Source organism: Leptodactylus fuscus, chromosome 6 (assembly GCF_031893055.1).
Source record: "Leptodactylus fuscus isolate aLepFus1 chromosome 6, aLepFus1.hap2, whole genome shotgun sequence".
Taxonomy (NCBI): domain Eukaryota; kingdom Metazoa; phylum Chordata; class Amphibia; order Anura; family Leptodactylidae; genus Leptodactylus; species Leptodactylus fuscus.
The window spans coordinates 56,310,673-56,328,420 of record NC_134270.1 but is presented as its reverse complement, the minus strand read 5'-3'; the positions used below and the strand labels follow the sequence as shown (position 1 = coordinate 56,328,420).

General features: G+C 42.8%; 1 protein-coding gene across 1 annotated transcript; it reads left to right on the top strand.

The window, feature by feature from the left end:
• The first annotated feature begins 997 nt into the window (after window positions 1-997).
• CENPS (centromere protein S) lies at window positions 998-17,053 on the top strand. Its single transcript, XM_075280055.1, has 5 exons — window positions 998-1,080; window positions 2,953-3,076; window positions 7,988-8,021; window positions 13,760-13,826; window positions 16,782-17,053. Exons 1-5 carry the CDS (start codon window positions 1,042-1,044, stop codon window positions 16,929-16,931), a joined length of 414 nt encoding a protein of 137 aa, XP_075136156.1. The 5' UTR covers window positions 998-1,041; the 3' UTR covers window positions 16,932-17,053.
• The last annotated feature ends 695 nt before the right edge of the window (window positions 17,054-17,748 follow it).

Sequence of the window (17,748 nt, the reverse complement as noted above, 5' to 3'; positions counted from 1 at the left end):
TGCCAGTGCTGCCCCCCAGCTCTCCTTACATCTTCCCCGTACCCTCTCCCCGCCACACGACTAGGCCTCACCTCAGCGCTAGTACCGAGACCGAAAGGAAAGACACCGGGGCTCAATCCAGGCCCTGACAAGAAACACGCCGACTATAGGAACGGTGAGCTACAGCGAGCCGGAGGGACAAACTTTCTGCAGCGTCCGGCGGCTATCTAGTAGCATTCATTGCTCAAGATTTACGGTGAGGCCTATTACAGGGAGAGGGTACGGGGCAGATGTAAGAAGAGCTGGGGGGCAGCACTGGAAGGAAGAGGAGGATGAGGGCATCGATCGATGTACTGCCTACTACACACAAGCACGGCCTCTATCATCGGGCCAGCATCGGCTTAGTCATGTGGCGGGGAGAGGGTACGGGGTAGATGTAAGGAGAGCTGGGGGGCAGCACTGGAAGGAGGAGGAGATGGAGGGGGGGTCATTGATGTACTGGCTACTGGGCACAAGCATCGGGCCAGCAGTCCTCGGATGTCATTGTAATTCCCGCTGCTGAACTGAACTGCTGTCCCGAAAGCTGGTGCTGAAATGCGCTGCTGCTGGCCCGATAACGGAATAGTACCGCAATTTGTTTTGCTGCAGTTTTTTGATCCATAACCAGTAGCGTATTCCGCAGAAAGGAGAAGTATAAGAACTTCCTATATATTTCCCATTCCTTCTGAAGCCACTCTGGGCTTTGTCTCAATAAATCACTGCAAAAAAAGCAGCTTTTCTGTAAGTTGGGGACCTTAGCCTAAATCTGGCCTCTGACCTGCTGTAACTTGTAGTTCTACAGCTGGAATCATGCCTCAAGTTTCTTAGGTGGGCTGTAGTTGTGACTACACAAGTACCAATGGCTGTCTCTGTGTATTCAAGTAGAAAAATAACCAGCTGTATCCAAAAATGTGGACTAAATCAGTTATTATGCGGTTTCGCGTTGCAGTTTGGTCTTCTTCTGCACCCGTAGTTTCGAGTTTTGGCGGTAAGGCGCACTGCTGAGACTGTGTAGGGGACGTCATGGCGGAGGAGGACGAGCAGCGACAGTCTCACACTCAGGTAATGATTGTTGGGAGTCTATTTACTAGTTATTAGCGAAATGGCCGATTCACATCCCAAGCTGGTAACACGTACTCGTTCTGTATCTAGGCTTCACTTACTGTACGCGTGCTGTCTGATTGTGTGCTCACAGCGCCATCTAGCATCTGTTTAGCATAGCTGCAGTGTTGAAGCCAAATCTTATTCACAGCGCCCCCTGCTGATCTCTACTGATATAAATACCTGCGTCAGCTCAGCTTTGGAGTGTGACGTAGCACGGTGTTGTACAGACTCCAGGGTCTTGTCATAGCTAGGTTTACATCAGACAGGAGTGTTGTACTGCAGAGAAGTAGAGGCAGAAGGCCTGTGATGTGTTCTGGGATTCTTTGACTAATAAATGGGGAGTATTTAATGAATTTGTAATATTAATGTTTCAATACCTCACAAAGATGTCTGCCTGTTATCAGTGACGCTGCATTCATACCTGTTTGGGTTTTAGTTCTTTGGGTCCATGTGGGGACCTGAAAAACAGAAACTCAATCTGCTTAAAAAACCCGTGGAAACCTGCGAACCCCCATAGACTATAATGGGGTATGGCAGGACTTTTTTCTCCACATTTTCCAAGCGGAATGGAGGAGAGAATTCCCTAATGGTCACCGACCGCCGGTGTGACTGTAGCTTGAATGCTACAGATGTCATTCTACAGCCTCTGTATCAGCTCACATCTCTGCTGTCTATGTACCTGTCTATGTGGCTCACCAAAACCACTGTAACAAACCATCTGCTTTGACCAGAAATTGAATCCCAAAATTATAGCTATATTCCTGTATCATACATTTCTGGTAGATATAAACAGGTTATGTTAAGAATTTCTAATAGATGCGCCCCCACCTCTGGGACCTTCACCTATCTCTTTCTCTCAGGCGCCATCCTGCCACATCCACGCATGCAGAGGTGGTTGGGATTTGAGAAGCCGTCTTACTCACTGTGCCATTCACTGACGCCATGTCCACACATCCTCTGACTCATAAGGACCGCTAATACAGTATCCACCACAGTGTCCTGCAGACCACATTGACTATCGTGGTGTTCTTTGAAACTAAAACCACTGGACAAAAAAAATCAGACCTGCAGCACTTTTTTGTCCTGTCTTTTTCGGTGGTCACTGCAACAGTCTCCAATGTTGAACTCGCTGAGCTATGCAGTTTTTGCAACTCCCATACAACTTAATAGCATAGTATTGTGATCTACACTGTTTCTATAATTCTAGCTACATTTACAAGCTTATATGTGGTGGGACAAGGTTGGGGGACCCCCATTCCTGAGATAGGGTATCAGGTGATTAATACATAGCTTGTTACCGGACAGATGTTTAGTTACTCTGCTGTGACAGTAATGAGCCATCACATGACCGCCGGCTGATATTTATCCATGGGAAGTTAATAAAGATTGACAGGAAGCAGAGGTGTAGAGCACTGTTTCTCAACCTTTTCCAGCATAGTACCCCCCTAGTGAGGAAAAGTCCCCACAGTTATGTAATGGCCGCCACCGTTCTCCTCCGAGAAACACAATGGCCGTGCCCCTCCGTGGGGGACTTGCATACAGTGCAGCATGTAATCTGGAACAGTGGCTCTTAGCCGTGATATATGCCATCAGCGACCGCAAGAACCATTGATCTAAAAATAAAATAAAAAATGCGAGGCATTGATACAGAAAGTATATTGGAAATTTGAACAACTTTCCATTATAGAAACAATAACATGACAAGCCTTTTAACTAGACGATTGCTGAACTTTCATTATACCATTATAAAGCTTTATGTACACAAGGCTGGACTAACCGATTAAGGGTTCAGGGTATCATTTTTGCTCACTTTTGTTCCTTGTTCTCTAGCGTTTGAAGGCTGCAGTTCACTATACTGTCGGGAGTCTGTGCCAGGAAATCGCCGAGGACAAACAAGTAAACTTCAGCAAGCAAGCTATTGCAGCAATTTCAGAAATCACCTTCAGACAATGTGGTAAGAATGTTCTCTGCCAGTAACGGCCACACTTAAGGTCCTAAACATGTTATCAAGAAGTTCTTAAAGAATTTACTACGACTAATATTTATCCTTTATTCAAAGAATTGGGGAGGAATTGCTGATCAGTAGGGTTCTCAGTGGTGTTTAAAGGGGCTCTATCAGCAAAATTATGCTAAAAGAGCCCCACATATGTGTGAATAGCCTTTAAAAAGTCTATTTAGGCACCGTAAATGTTATATTAAACCCCGGTCCCGTTTTTAAATAAAAGCATTAAAACATATATGCTAATCGTACCTGAACGTGCACCATGGGCGGTGATGCACGATGCAACATCAGCTTCGGGCACGCCTGCCTCTTCTGTCTTCTTGTAGTGACGCCCTCTGGTTCCGTGTCTTCTTCCGTCTTCTTGTCTTCAAATCTCACGCCTGCGTAGTAGCGCTTCCCTCCGGAGCACTACTGCGCAGGCTCACTTGCCAGTCCCCGTAGAACTACACAAGTGTACTGCACGCTCGCGAACTGCCATTAAGTAAAATGGCGAGTGAGCCTGCGCAGTAGTGCTCCGGAGGGAAGCACTACTACGCAGGCGCGAGATTTGAAGACCTCAAGCCGGAAGAAGACCAATAGGAAGCCGGCAGAAGAGAAGGGACCAGAGGGCATCGCTCCAAGAAGAAAGAAGAGGTAGCCGTGCCCGAAGATGACGCGGCATCGTGCATCACCGCCCCCGGTGCACGTTCGGTAAGATTTGCATATATGTTTTTATGCTTTTACTTTAAAACGGGATGGGGGTTTAAAATTACATTTATGGTGCCTGAATAGCCTTTTTAAAGGCTATTCACGCATATGTGGGGCTCTATTAGCATAATTTTGCTGATAGAGCCCTTTAACTCCCATTGAGTAGTAGTGGTAGATACAGAAAAACATGCCACTCAATTCACCAGTGCCAGGGTTTAACTGAGTGCTGAGCTTCATCTATTGAAAAAATTAATGGTGCAAAAGCATGCAATCTACATCCATCGCCACATTCTAATGGGGAGCAACACCCCTCTGTTCTCTGGATTGGTAGGGTTTTCAACAGTCGACTTTTCCCCCCTCCCCAGAAATGTATCTCTTATTGGTAGTGGGATAAATAATGTTTATGGTATAACTCCTTCACACAAGGTATTCAAACTTTTCTCTTGATATCTGATGTTATTTGGCGTATTGTCACTGTAATGCTTCATGAAAAAAAATCAATGCCACTATCTCTGATGCCCACCAGGTTTTTGATAGGGTTTGGGCACCTTGGATCAGTAAGACCAACTTCCCAGGTCTGCCATACTGTCCTAAATATGATTAGACAAAAGGATTAAATGTGCTTCTTATGCCCCCTCTCACCCACTTCTTGTCCCTTTGCACTTTAAGCACTATACCCTGCCCCCTTACAGCCCCTCCATTTCGGTTGTTGGTTTAAATACCTTGTTACCTCTTTCTCGTTACTTATGTAGAAGCTGATCTCATCAATATAGCAGTTTCTTCTGTTATGTGAGTGTGCTGCTTTGCAGTTTTATATTGATACTACGATTGTTTTGATGCCTTCTATCATTTTTCATTGCGGTCGTATTTCAATAATAAAAGTTATTGTTTGAATAATGGAAAGTTCTACAATTTTCCAATATACTTTTGCATCAATTCCTCACAGTTTTCCAGATCTGTGCTTGCTATCATTCTTTGTTTACTTCCAGTGCATAAAAATCAGTCCATGGTCATGTGATGGACGCACAGATGAATGTCTGATGTCTGACAGATGTCTGATCGAGTCGTGACTGTAACAATCTGTGTGTCTATCACATGACCATGGACTGATTTTTATCCAATAGAAGTAAACAATGCATGACAGCAAGCAGAGATCTAGAAAAGTGTAAGAAATTGATACAGAAAGTATACTGTGAAAATGGATAACTTTTCATTGTGCAAACATTCTAAATATTTCTCTGCTGTAACTCGGGGTAGGGAACATACGGCTCTCCAGCAGTTGCAAGATTACAACTCCCAGCATGCATAATTTCTCTTCTGTTCTTGGAACTCCCATGAAAGTGAATGGAGCATGTTGGGAGTTGTAGTTTCACAGCAGCTGGAGTGCCGAAAGTTACTGACCTCTGCTGTAACTGGACAACCACGTAAAAGAGTTTTCTGAGACTTTTAACAATTGTGTCTTAAAGGGATTCTACCATTAAATTTTTTTTTTTTTTCTAGTTCACATGTCGGAATAGCCTTAAAGGGGTATTCCCATGAACATAATCATATCTATATTTGTAGATAATTAAAAGTTAAACATTTTTGCAAATATAAGTAATTAAAAGTTCTGCAAATTTTTAAAGATTTTCTCTAATTTTCTTAGTGGTGACAGTCTGTTGTTTTGATTGATTGCTAATGGTTATGACCACTAATGCAGAAACTTTCCATGGTCTGGGACTTGTCAGTAACCCAGCTATGATTTTCTTATTGTAGCTGAGTTATCATGTAGGGTCACTACATGTAACATGTATGAGTACTACAGGCCTATGAAAAAGTTTGGGCCCCCCTATTAATCTTAATCATTTTTGGTTCTAAATATTTTGGTGTTTGCAGCAGCCATTTCAGTTTGATATATCTAATAACTGATGGGCACAGTAATATTTCAGGATTGAAATGAGGTTTATTGTACTAACAGAAAATGTGCAATATGCATTAAACAAAAATTTGACCGGTGCAAAAGTATGGGCACCTCAACAGAAAAGTGACATTAATATTTAGTAGATCCTCCTTTTGCCTCTAGTCGCTTCCTGTAGCTTTTAATCAGTCCCTGGATCCTGGATGAAGGTATTTTGGACCATTCCACTTTACAAAACAATTCAAGTTCAGTTAAGTTTGATGGTCGCCAAACATGGACAGCCCGCTCTCAAATGATCTGAAAACAAAGATTGTTCAACATAGTTGTTCAGGGTAAGGATACAAAAAGTTGTCTCAGAGATTTAACCTGTCAGTTTCCACTGTGAGGAACATAAGAAGGAAATGGAAGACCACAGGGACAGTTCTTGTTAAGCCCAGAAGTGGCAGGCCAAGAAAAATATCAGAAAGGCAGAGAAGAAGAATGGTGAGAACAGTCAAGGACAATCCACAGACCACCTCCAAAGAGCTGCAGCATCATCTTGCTGCAGATGGTGTCACTGTGCATCGGTCAACAATACAGCGCACTTTGCACAAGGAGAAGCTGTATGGGAGAGTGATGAGAAAGAAGCCGTTTCTGCAAGCACGCCACAAACAGAGTCGCCTGCGGTATGCAAAAGCACATTTGGACAAGCCAGCTTCATTTTGGAAGAAGCGCCTGTGGACTGATGAAACAAAGATTGAGTTGTTTGGTCATACAAAAAGGCGTTATGCATGGCGTCCAAAAAAACTGCATTCCAAGAAAAACACTTGCTACCCACTGTAAAATTTGGTGGAGGTTCCATCATGCTTTGGGGCTGTGTGGCCAATGCCAGCACCGGGAATCTTGTTAAAGTTGAGGGTCGCATGGATTCCACTCAGTATCAGCAGATTCTTGAGAATAATGTTCAAGAATCAGTGATGAAGTTGAAGTTACGCCGGGGATGGATATTTCAGCAAGACAATGATCCAAAACACCGCTCCAAATTGACTCAGGCATTCATGCAGAGGAACAATTACAATGTTCTGGAATGGCCATCCCAGTCCCCAGACCTGAATATCATTGAACATCTGTGGCATGATTTGAAGTGGGCTGTCCATGCTCGGCGACCATCAAACTTAACTGAACGCGAATTGTTTTGTAAAGAGGAATGGTCCAAAATCCCTTCATCCAGGATCCAGGAACTGATTAAAAGCTATGGGAAGCGACTAGAGGCTGTTATCTTTGCAAAAGGAGGATCTACTAAGTATTAATGTCTCTTTTCTGTTGAGGTGCCCATACTTTTGCACTGGCCAAATTTTGGTTTAATGCATATTGCACATTTTCTGTTAGTACAATAAACCTCATTTCAATCCTGAAATATTACTGTGTCCATCAGTTATTAGATATATCAAACTGAAATGGCTGTTACAAACACCAAAATATTTAGAACTAAAAATTATTAAGATTAGTAGGGGTGCCCAAACTTTTTCATAGGACTGTATATGGAGTACAGGAGCGTTCTGCGCATGCGCGCATAAGTGGCCTCCAAAAAATGGCCACCGGTCGGCCTGTGCACTCGGCTCTTGTCTGTGTCCCGATGGCAGAGCCGACTGCACAGGCGTCGACGTCTGACCCCCCCAGCCAGAAGAAGAAGATGAAGAGGCGGTTGCTGAAGAAGATGGAGAGAGTTCTCTCGCACCATTGGGAACGCCCCCAGTGCTGTTTGAGTGCTGGGGCCCGCCCCCAGTGCTGCGAGAGAACTCATTTGCATACCGACAAGAACCAGGTTTTTAACCAAGCGGTGGGCTGGAGACGAATAGCCTTTCTTAAGGCTATTTCGATGTGTTAACGAGAAAGAAATGTTTTTTAATGGTAGAATCCCTGTAATAGCATTTGGTCTTTTTTTTAAAAAACAAAACAGGACTAGCGGGGGGGGGGGCGATGTTACAAGTGAGCATGTTGTTTTGTTTCTATTCCGGACCATTTCTGCTTGTACACAGTTTTATTAAAATTATGAAAAACCCTATATAGTTTTTTTTTTTTTTTTTCATAAATCATCAAACCTCCTCAATTACTGTCTTCCTCCCTCCCTTCTAGATCCCATCCCCCATGTGTGACTTACTGTTAAATTGTCCTTTTTAGGTTGCTGAAGAATTCACGTGAACCACTCTATCTTGATGTCCTTCCAAGATTTTTAATGATGAGTTTTCCCAGCCTCAGTAATTAGAGATCTAATTTCCATTTTTTTTCTCACTCAACAGAAACGTTTGCAAAGGACCTTGAGATGTTTGCACGGTAAGTGTGAGAGTGATGTTATCTGCTGCTCCACAAATCTCTGCACCTCTGTCACCAGCAACAACACATGAAATATTTGTTACTCGGCTTCTCCTTGTGTAACTGAATAGGGACCAATAGGCAAAGGGTCGGCGACTCCCACCAGTGGATTGTTTTTAGTGATTGGATTACATTATTGTATTGATGAATGAAGCTATGAAGAATAATGCAAAATTAAGTACAAGATAAGATATATGTACACAGTGCTTTGATCTTAATATTGTGGCTCTGGCCTCTAAATAGTTCTGCTGCATGTTGGAGGTCCCATGTGCCAGAATTGCACTTAATAAAAAAAAGTTCCCTTTGTCCCCGGCGTGATTTGTTTTTTTTTTTTTTTAATGTTTATAAGTCTATGGTTTTACATATCAGGACATTATAAACATCCTTATAACCTCAGATGAACAGCACACAACAGATTCCAATGTATCATTATTTATTCAACAAAAATAAAGCAAAAGTGGAAAAACCATGGGTGAAAAACACCATGTAAGGGTGAGTTCACACTGAGTATACGCCAGCTTATTCTGAACGTAAAACACGTTCAGAATCAGCGGCGTATAAAGCAGTTCCCATTCATTTCTATGGGAGCCTACATACGAGTGCTCCTCATTGAAATGAATGAGCTGCTTTTTTCACTACGAGCGCTCCCATTGAAGTGAATGGGAAGCGCTCGTGTGTACGGCCAGCTCTGCTCAGTCCGAGTCGTACACGCGAGCACTTTCCATTCACTTCAATGGGAGTGCTCGTAGTGAAAAAAGCAGCCCATTCATTTCAATGGGGAGCGCTCGTATGCCGGCTCCCATTGAAATGAATGGGAACTGCTTTATACGCCGCTGATTCTGAACGTGTTTTACGTTCAGAATAAGCTGGCGTATACTCAATGTGAACTCACCCTAACAGTAGCTTGTAGAACCACCTTTAGCAGCAATAACCTGAAGTATTGGTATTCTGTATGAATTTATCAATCTCCCGCATTATTCTGGTGGAAATGTAGTCCACTCTTCTTTTACATGCAGGATTGTGGAGTCACACACTGGACCAGTTTTGGGTGGAGTCAGATTGTATAAAAATAAAACTACTATATTATACAATTATTAATGCTGTATAATAAATAAAATATATAGTTTGTTGCATGTTCACTTTTATTTGAATTCAGTGACTGGCTTTTTAATGAATTAGAGGAGCTTTACGATCTGAGGCTAGGTTCGCATCTGTGTTCGGGTTTCCATTCGGGAAGTCCACTTGGGGACCCCCGATCGGACACCTAATCCGCATACAAAAGCAGTTACCTTTGGAAACCTGAGGCCCAATAGACTATAATGGGGTCCGTGTGGTTTACGCTCTGTTTCTGCACAAAAAAATACGGAGAGGGGAACGAATCTCTGAACGCAGACGTGAACCAAGCATGAGTCAGACTACCATGTCCACAGCCCAAATTGAAGGACAGCAACAATTGATTCTCTAAGATCATTGCTGATTATCTTTTGTCCTAGGTATTGTGTTAACGCAGCTGAATGCTCCAGCCCAGCAAACTGGCAAAAATTCTGCTTTTATAGAGGTCATGCTTGCTGATGATTGATTAAACAAGGGCATGTGATTATCAGCACTTGGCCACTATGTACCCTCTTAATCCTTATAGAAACAGTAAGGTCCCTTGCACATGACAGTGGGCTAGGTCAATGTGCTATCTGGGTTTTTCCTGACACATTCATTTGTCAGCCCACACACATGACCGTGTAATACACGGATCAGTGTGCAGGCCGACAGTGCTATTCCTGTCCAAATTTGAGCCATAGCAAAAAATGGCTTCAAAAAGGAAAGGGAAATATTTAAGAAAAATGTATACTGTTCAATCTATTCCTGGCTTTGGCTCAAAAATCCAAAGCAAAATCTGCAACCAAAAAAAGCTGCTTTTCTGCAATGTGGGGCCTTAGCCTTGGGTACACTTAATTTTTCACACATTACTTCTGCATTGTGGCCCAGTTTTTGCTAATAAATGATGCAGTGTAATTTATGTTGTTCATCTGAGGTTACATTTACTTGATGATAATTATTTTAAGTCCATATCATTCACTATTCTCAAACATCTGGAATGATTTTTTTTGTAGTTCATTGTGTCCTTTATGTCACCAATGACATTCTAAATGGGAATGGCTGGCATTTCATGTCATGATTTTTAACTACATCACAAAAGCTACTTGTTTGTGCAACAACCCTTTTTTTTTGTTGAAAGGATTTGGTTTACATTTGCAGTGACATTTCTCTCCAGCTCCCGGATATCTTGCTACCCATTGTTTATAATGCAGAATTCAGGAGCGCTGCACTCAGAGCTATGAATTGAATGAACCTCTCCTGCAGCGGAGTCACATCTGTCCACTTTAAAGACATTCTATGCAATCCCATAAATCAAAGACGCCTGACGTCACAACATTAAAGTAATGCTTCTCTTCGTATAGAGCTCAGTGTTTGCCAAGAGCTGCTCCATCAAATTACATGCAGGTGTAAGGATGGGATTTTGAGCAGTAATTGCAGTACTCTATTGTGCTCCCTCAATTCATTTTGTGTTAGAAAGGGGTAAACATATCATGGGGCCCTCAGTCATAACAGGTGCCTCACGCTCTTCTTTGTGGTGAACAGCTTTCAGTAATAGAATGTGATTACTTTTTATATACAAATTGCTTTAAACTTTAACAACTTGCACACACCCCAACTCCAGTCTGCTGCACTATAATCTCTTCACCAGTTACATTGAATTCCTTGTTGCTTCTTAAAATTGAACATGTGCTAAATATGGTGTGGTAGCTGTTATTACACCAACTTGCACGCTACCATCACACATCCTACTAATATTATAAAAACATCCTACTAATACTATCCTATCCTACTAATATTATAAATGTGAAAGCTTGTGGGTTTGGATGTTTGTGGGTTTGCATGTTTGTTCCTCAATCACGCAAAAACGGCTGAACAGATTTGCAGGAAATTTGCCACATACATAGATAGGAACCCCAATTAAAACATAGGCTACTTTTTATCCCGGTAAAAGACGTCACTACACGACCACAATGAAGGAATTTAGGTACACACAACACTAAAGGACCTGTGATGACGTCATCACAGATCCTTGAGCCATTCTAGGATAGGATCATGCTAGGCAGTGGGCGGAGCTACACACTATTTTGTGGGCGGAGCTATATAGGAAGAAGCTGGACAGTGTGAAAGCTGAAGAAAATGGAGTCTCATGGAAGATCAGGAGACTACAGAACATGCAGGCTGTGTGTGGGCAAGAGGAGTATATCGGGTGTAGAGTTTCAGTGAGTATGACGGGGAATGTGTTGTTCTGCCTCTGATGGGGGAGAACTTTGGCACATTTCAGCAACATCCGTTCAGCCCTTTGTAACACAGGAGCTGCTCAGACAGTCACATAACAAAACCCCTGTAATCACAATTGCCCGATGTAGCAGAGCTTACACAGCGCTGTAGCACACCTCTGTAGGCTCTCCATATGCAAACATGTACATACAGCTGGGTATCCTACACATATGCAGCGATGTAGCAGAGCTGAGTGCGGGAGCAGGCTGATTGAACTTTGGCACATTTCAGCAACATCCATTCAGCCCCTTGTAACACAGAAGCTGCTCACACACTGACATAAGAACACCCCTATAATCCAAATGGCCAGATGTAGCAGAGCTTAAGTCGCGCTGTAGCACAGCTGAGTACGCTCTCCATATGCAGAGATGTACATACAACTGAGTATGCTGCGCACATGCTGTGATGTAGCAGAGCCGAGACGCGGGAGCAGGCGGATCATCCACAACAGCAATTGGCTAAATATAAGCGGCTCAGCGCCAACACCAACCCGCAGACTAAGTCGCGGGCAGATGCTAGTTATATATATATATATACTGTATATATACAACCCTAATTCCTCCTGTCAGTTTCATTCATGAATATGGTCATACAGAGAACTGCCTATACTTTATTATAGGCAGGGCCGTTTTAACACATTGGTGGGCCCAGTGCAAAGGTTTCATAAGGGCTCCCCCCTTCACCACCACCAGAAATACCTGACTTGCACGAGTTATAATGCCTCCTTAGTGGCCCTCACACAGTATAATGCCTCCCTAGTGATCCCATATAATGATCCCCTCCCGCTGCCCCCACAGTGTAATGTCCCTCTCCAGTTACCTCCACAGTCTAATTTCCCCCCTCCAGTAGCCCCGGTTTAATGTCCCCTTCAAGCTTCTCCCATATTAATACGCCCCTCTCTGGCCAAAAAAACCCAAAACACTAATACTCACTGCTCCTGGCTCCCCTGCTGCCCTGGTCTGGAGTCTTCAGGAAGCTGCAGGCACAACCTAAGTGACCTCATCACATTGCACCTGCAGCTCCCGGGGAAGAGAAGGTATGAATGGTGAAGCCCAGGACAGCAAATGCAGCATTGTCCCACTGTCCCAAGGCCCCCCTGCTACCATAGGGCCTGGTGCAAGTGACTCGTTGGCCCTGTGGTTAAAGCATCCCTGATTATAGGGCCTTTTAGTGCTAGTTCACACGGGGACATGGAGGAGGATTTTGACAGCGGAATCCATGGTATAATCCTCCTCCATACAATGTTAGTCTATGTAGACTGCTAGCTTTTTTTTTCTGCTAGCAGAGAAAAAGAAGCGACATGACCTTTCTTCAGGCGTTTTCCGCCTGAAGAAAGCAATAGAAGTGAATGGGAAGCGTTTTTTACCGCAACACGTTTTTTGCAGCCCGTTCTCTTAAAGGATGGGAAAACCGCCTGGAAGCGGTTTTTACAAAAAAAAAAAAACGCTCCACAAAAAGCATGCCAAGATCACAAAAACGCTTCCTAATTAGGAAGCGTTTTTTTCCGATGCCAAAATAAGCCACACGTTACTTACGTATGAACTAAGCCTAACTCTACTGATTTTGACAAGTGTAACATGAATACGTGTTTGAGGGTGAGGCTAGATGTTACTGTTTTGTTCCAGTGTCTTGCTACAGGTTTCCAAAAAAATACTGTAAATCTGCAATAATGTGGCTACATGTGGACATAGCTTAAAATGTGTGTAACCTTTAAAAGAATCAATAATTTTAAATATACAGTTAGGAAATCATTTTACGCCCCTAACTGTCCTCTACGTTCTGCCTATGACCTTAGACTTACATCCTCTGTTATACTCTGAGACCCAAAAAACGGAAATCCAATCTGCTTACAAAGCTGGAACCCATGGACCCTATAGACTATAAAGAGATCTGGCCTGGAGAGTGAAAAGTCCTGCTTGCTCATTTTTCTAGCAGAGTGGGGAATGGGATTCCTTAGCTCACAGCCTAACCCTGCACTCCATGCACTTAGTCAAATATTGTTCTGTTCAAACCCTCTGATATGTAAAGGGATGCAGAATATGTTGGTACTATATACATAACGTTATTATTACTAATAAAGTAAACTATTAACACTTCTACTTTTGAAAGCATTCCTACTTTGCAGCATTCCCCTGCCTAAAATATTTGCACAGAACTTTACTTTAGTGAAGGAGTCGCAGGATGACATGGAAATCTTTGGTCACGCAATGGGAGTTGGAACCAAAGTCACCATGCAACCCGAGCCTCAGTAGTTTCAACTGACCAGTTCCTTGCAACCAAGACGTGTTGTCTGTCATTCATTGTCTGTCTCTTCACTTTTTACACAGACATGGGAAAAGAAGCACAATTAACATGGATGATGTAAAACTGCTGTCGAGGCGCAGCCGGTCTCTGGTAACTATATTTTATTTTATAATTTTAATGTCTATATCTGAAAGGGGAACTCCACCCAAAGCTAAAGTTTCCTACAGGTTCAGGTATTCACAGTGTGAATTAGTGGCACGCTTTCTGAACTTAAGTCTACAGGGATCCTAGATGTCTCTCAGCAACTACCAGGTCATCCTGTATGATGAAATTGCATGGACGGTTTCACACATGATGTTCATGGGTAGTTGAGTGGCAGAGGGTCACAAACAACAATTCCTGCAAGTGATTAGCCAGGGTCTTATTACTCACCCAGGGGGCAGGCCCAATTTTCCAGATTTGCATTTAATGATCGGTAAAGGTGTGACCTCCACTAATCCTAAAAACGAAGGAACTGCAGCACTTATTTCACACTGGGTCATCATCTAAGTTTTCCTTGCACATCAGAAATCCTGGCCATCCAGCCGTGCAGGCAACCGCAGCCAGCCATGTTAACTTGAATGGGGCCACACTGCCATTTCCTGCAAGATGGGGGGGGGGCTAGGCAACCATCCTGTTACAAGATGGAAATGCCCTTTCTTTAACTAAACTTAACTTTTAGACAACTTTTGATTTTCTGGCAGTATTTGTATCATTAATACATTTTGTAATGTACTTTATTAACAAATGTTGTCTCCTTTCTGTGAAATCCTGCATTTCTTTATTCTTGTCTTGGCTTCTTGAGGTTGTCTTCCTCTCAATGAATGTTGCTGTGTAAGGCTGGGTTCACACGGGTTTTTGGACCGAATTTTGGAAAAAAACGTGGAGGCCGCCTCAGAATCTGGTCCAAAAAACAGCTAGCCGTGACTGGATGCCGGTGCAGTGCATACAGTGCACCAGCATCCAGTCGCAGCATTCTGCTCTGGATTAGGCCCAAATGAATGGGCCTAGTCGGGAGGGAGTGTCGCGCTGCGGAATCCACCTTAAGAAAGGGCATGTCGCTTCCTTTTTCTGAGAACGGGAACAAACCGCTCGCGGAAAAAGGTACCCATTCAAAATCCGGACCAAAAGCCCCCATGTGAACCCAGCTGAAGGAATTCAGGTGCTGTGTGATATGTAGAGAAAATGAGGGTAGGGTTACTTCAAACATCTATATCTTGGGACATTATAAAACATAGAAAACTTGGTTTTGGTGTCATACGAGGGTAGTCTGAAAAGTTTCCGACCTCCACATGTAGATGGCAACACTCATCAACGAAAGTTGGGGAATGTGTTCGAGCATGCGTTGGAATGTAAATGTAAAAACTGCAACCACAAACAAAAACATTGCTCAAATTCACCAAATGGTGCTAGAGAATCGTCAAATTAAGGTTAGAGAGATAGCAGAGGTTATGAGCATATCGTGTTTGCCACATATTGATTGAAGTTTTAAGGATGAGAAAGCTGACGGCGGTGCTGGGTGCTGCGATTGCTCACTCTGGACCAAAAACGTGTTCCGATGAACATTTGCAAAGCTCTGTTGGCGCGCAATTTAAGCGCAATAAATCAGAGTTTTGACGCCGATTAATTACTGTAGATGAAACTTGGATACACCATTACACCCCAGAAACAAAAACAGCTCGATATTCAATTTTATCCATTTTCACAAAATCACTCGCATCGATTCACTTCAATGACTGTCAAAGAAAAAACGCTGGTGCAAAATGGCTGAAATTTTTGTGAGTACATCCCAATTCATGCGCGAACACATTCCCCAACTTTGGTTGACGAGTGTTGCCATCTACATGTGGGGGTCGGAAACTTTTCAGTCTACCCTCGTATGAAAGAAGAGATTCTCTTCTTTCATTTGACACTGAGGCTGCTATATATATTAGTCAGAGAGATAACATGTGCTTAAAATCACAGACGAGGATTGGAATATGTCTATCATATATGTTATGCAGCTGCATATAAATGTCTTAATCCTGACTATTTTCAACCAGTGATATCTCTGAAAATAATACAGAGAGCAAAGCAACCTTAGAGAATCTCCTGTTTCGTATGACACCAAATCAAGTTTGTATATGTTTGCCCAAGATATAACTGTTTGAAATGACCCTCCTCTCCCCCCCCACATTCTCTACGCTTTACCGTATATAAACCGTATTTACTCGAGTATAAACCGACTTTTTCAACACAGTTTTTATGTTGAAAAAGCACCCCTCGGCTTATACTCGACTCAGGGTCCAACACCGGGTCAGATTGGCAAGGACCTGCATAAATTAAATGAAGGGTGAGGTCATTTAGTGCTAAAGTAATGATATAGGACACCCCCCCCCTTCTCTAGCAAGAGAGATGAAAGCCCAGGAGGCCCCTACTGCTGCCCTACATCCTGCAGAGAAGAGGAAGCTCCGTGTAACAAAGTGAAAGTAAAACACACAGGTACCTGCTGGGGTTACTATTCCTAGTAATGTCAGGCATTTGGGGTTATTAATTTAGTATCAATAACTCTATGTCCCTCACATTAACCCCTGTGTGCCCCATATAATATGTGAGACACATGGGGGTACTGATAAAGGACCTTAATCGTGAAGATACCTCATTATTACCTCCATATGTCCCACATATCAGTAACTCTTATGTGAGGCACACAGGGGGTTAATGTGAGGGACATGATTGGGTTAACTGCTATTACTATGAGGCACATGGAGTTACTAGGCTTTAATGCACATGACGATGATATCTCAGTTAATGTAATTTTATTGGTATCTATTTTAATTTTTGAAATTTTTCAGTAGCTGCTGCATCCCCCCCCCCCCCCCCCCCCGCCATGGCTTAAACTGGAGTCAATAAGTTTTCGTAGTTTTTGTGGTAAAATAAGGGCCCTCGGCTTATATTCTGGTCGGTTTATACTCGAGTATATACGGTATATATATATATATATGTGTGTGTGTGTGTGTGTTGTTTTTTTGTTTTTTTTAAGTCACTGGGGCCTAGATCAATGTAGTTGTTTTTTCTATATTCTAGCATGCGCACATCTCCGCTTACAGTGATGAAATTGCTGCCAGCAACCAGGAACAGAAAGAAAAGAGAAAGAAAAAGTCTTTAAGTACAGCGAAGAGGCGTTCAGATGGCGACTCTGCAGTGGCAGACAGTGAGGACCACAATATGGATTAAAGGACTCATGCATTTTTCTGTTGTTCTTTACAATGCAATCTATTTCGGGTATTAATATTTTACCTGTGACTCTGCAGCCTTTAATTTAGGCACATTGTAAATATCATGGGAATTTTTTTTTTTAATATTGTCAGTATATTCCATTAAATCTGTTTTAGAGGTGATCTTGTAAATCTATGGTATTTATTTCTAATACATTAATTTACTGTATATACTCGAGTATAAGCCGAATTTTTCAGCATATTTTTCATGCTGAAAAAGCTCTCCTCGGCTTATACACGAGTCAGGGTCCACGGAGCACAGAAAACTGGAAGGACCTGGAAGGGGGAGGTCCTTTAGTGCTACTGCTCTGTGAATGACTTGTCATGAGGTCAGGTGACTGTAGCCACTGGTATGTAACATCTGCAGATAAGGTTGAGTCTAAATCCTAGTAGCTCCGCCCACACCAGAGTCCGATCACATGGTGATGACGTCATCAGAGGTCCTTTAGCACACTAGGATTTAGCATCTACCCTGCAGATGAGTGGCCCGGATTCATTGTGTCTTATGGAAGATGTCTGTTGTATGGAGGAGAGGAAGCTACAGTAACGTGACACACACAGGTCCCTTCCTTTAGTAACTCTGCCTATTAATGTCAGGCATTTGGGGTTATTAATTTTGTTTCAATAGCTCCATGTGCCTCACATTAATAACAGTTAACCCCATCATGTCCCTCATATTAACCCCTGTGTGCCCCATATAAGGGTTACTAATATGTGAGACACATGAGGGTACTAATGAAGGACCTTAATTGTGAAGATACCTAATTATTACCTCC